Here is a 1,017-nt window from a genome sequence, read left to right on the forward strand (position 1 = left end):
TATGAGAGTAAATAATTAAATCTTATAAAAAAAACCGCGGTAATAATAGCATCTTATGGCTAAAGTGAAATCTATTATCACATTATAATTACAATCCCATACATATGATACGCGTCATACGCCTCAGATATATAATAACTATTCTAAATTTTATGCGTAAGAAATTATTTTCAATTAGATCCTTTTAGCGTTTGAAAAGTTCCTTAAGGAGGATCCCTATGAGAAGATTCAAATTGCCTGAACCTGAATAGCCTAAGTGTAAATTATATGGTTCGTCAGACAAGTAAGAGCGACAAGGAGAGATGATTAGACATAGACCTCAAAAATCGCTCTAAAAATTAAGTAATTCTTAACACTCATTGTACTTACGGAACTCTCGAAGATTTCGGTCAGCCTACTCGTGGCGCTCTTGTTTTTCTTTGATCTTATCATCACGTATATCTTAGAGATATTCGGACAACTTCGCAGCAATTTCTCAATCAAGACCTTCCCGAGGAATCCAGTTCCGCCTAATTAATCATATTCCTCCATTATTGTTTGACCGATTACTTCAACTGATAGAACTGATTTTCAGTTTTTGATGTTATATCCGTCGTGAATTTGTTTTCAAATTTTCGTAAACATTTCAATGCATATCTTCAAGGAAAGGAACGAAACAAAACTGTTAATTGGGTCATCCAAGTGTTGACACCATTAAGTTTTTCTCATTTTTTGAAGAAAGGTATTGAAATGTTCGCGCAAAGTCGGAAACAAATTCTCGAAAAATGCGACAGTAATCCGGAATCTAAATCGAGTTCTTCCCCAAAATCTCAATATAGATATGTGTCAATTGTTATTTAACATTTCTTTGTTGATCACATTGCATATATACAATAATAACTTGTACAATAAATACCTGTTATGAAGATCGACTGGTTCGCGTAGAACTTTTGTATCGGCGTTTCTTGAACATTGGTCTTGTTCCTACAATGTACTATTTTGGATTGGTTGGAATCGTTAGTATCTAACAAATCGTCG

The 1,017-nt window shown here is 33.8% G+C and overlaps 1 protein-coding gene across 6 annotated transcripts in view; it reads right to left on the reverse strand.

Moving 5' to 3' along the window:
- The window catches only part of LOC116851155 (putative fatty acyl-CoA reductase CG5065), a 32,023-nt gene that overhangs the window by 5,246 nt on the left and 25,760 nt on the right, over window positions 1–1,017 (reverse strand). Inside the window, exons 2-3 of one of the 6 annotated variants that reach the window (XM_032830280.1) lie at window positions 896–1,003; window positions 370–509 (exon numbers count right to left, since the gene is read on the reverse strand). The exons of 3 other annotated variants lie outside the window; for them this stretch is intronic. In XM_032830280.1, the coding sequence (XP_032686171.1) occupies window positions 370–509; window positions 896–1,003 (248 nt within the window). The remainder of the gene's footprint in view (window positions 1–369; window positions 510–895; window positions 1,004–1,017) is intronic. 2 more of the 6 variants (XM_032830278.1, XM_032830279.1) reach the window with 2 other exon arrangements.

Source organism: Odontomachus brunneus, unplaced genomic scaffold, assembly GCF_010583005.1.
Source record: "Odontomachus brunneus isolate Ranch 3 - 2012 unplaced genomic scaffold, Obru_v1 Obru_scaffold_167, whole genome shotgun sequence".
Taxonomy (NCBI): Eukaryota; Metazoa; Arthropoda; class Insecta; order Hymenoptera; family Formicidae; genus Odontomachus; species Odontomachus brunneus.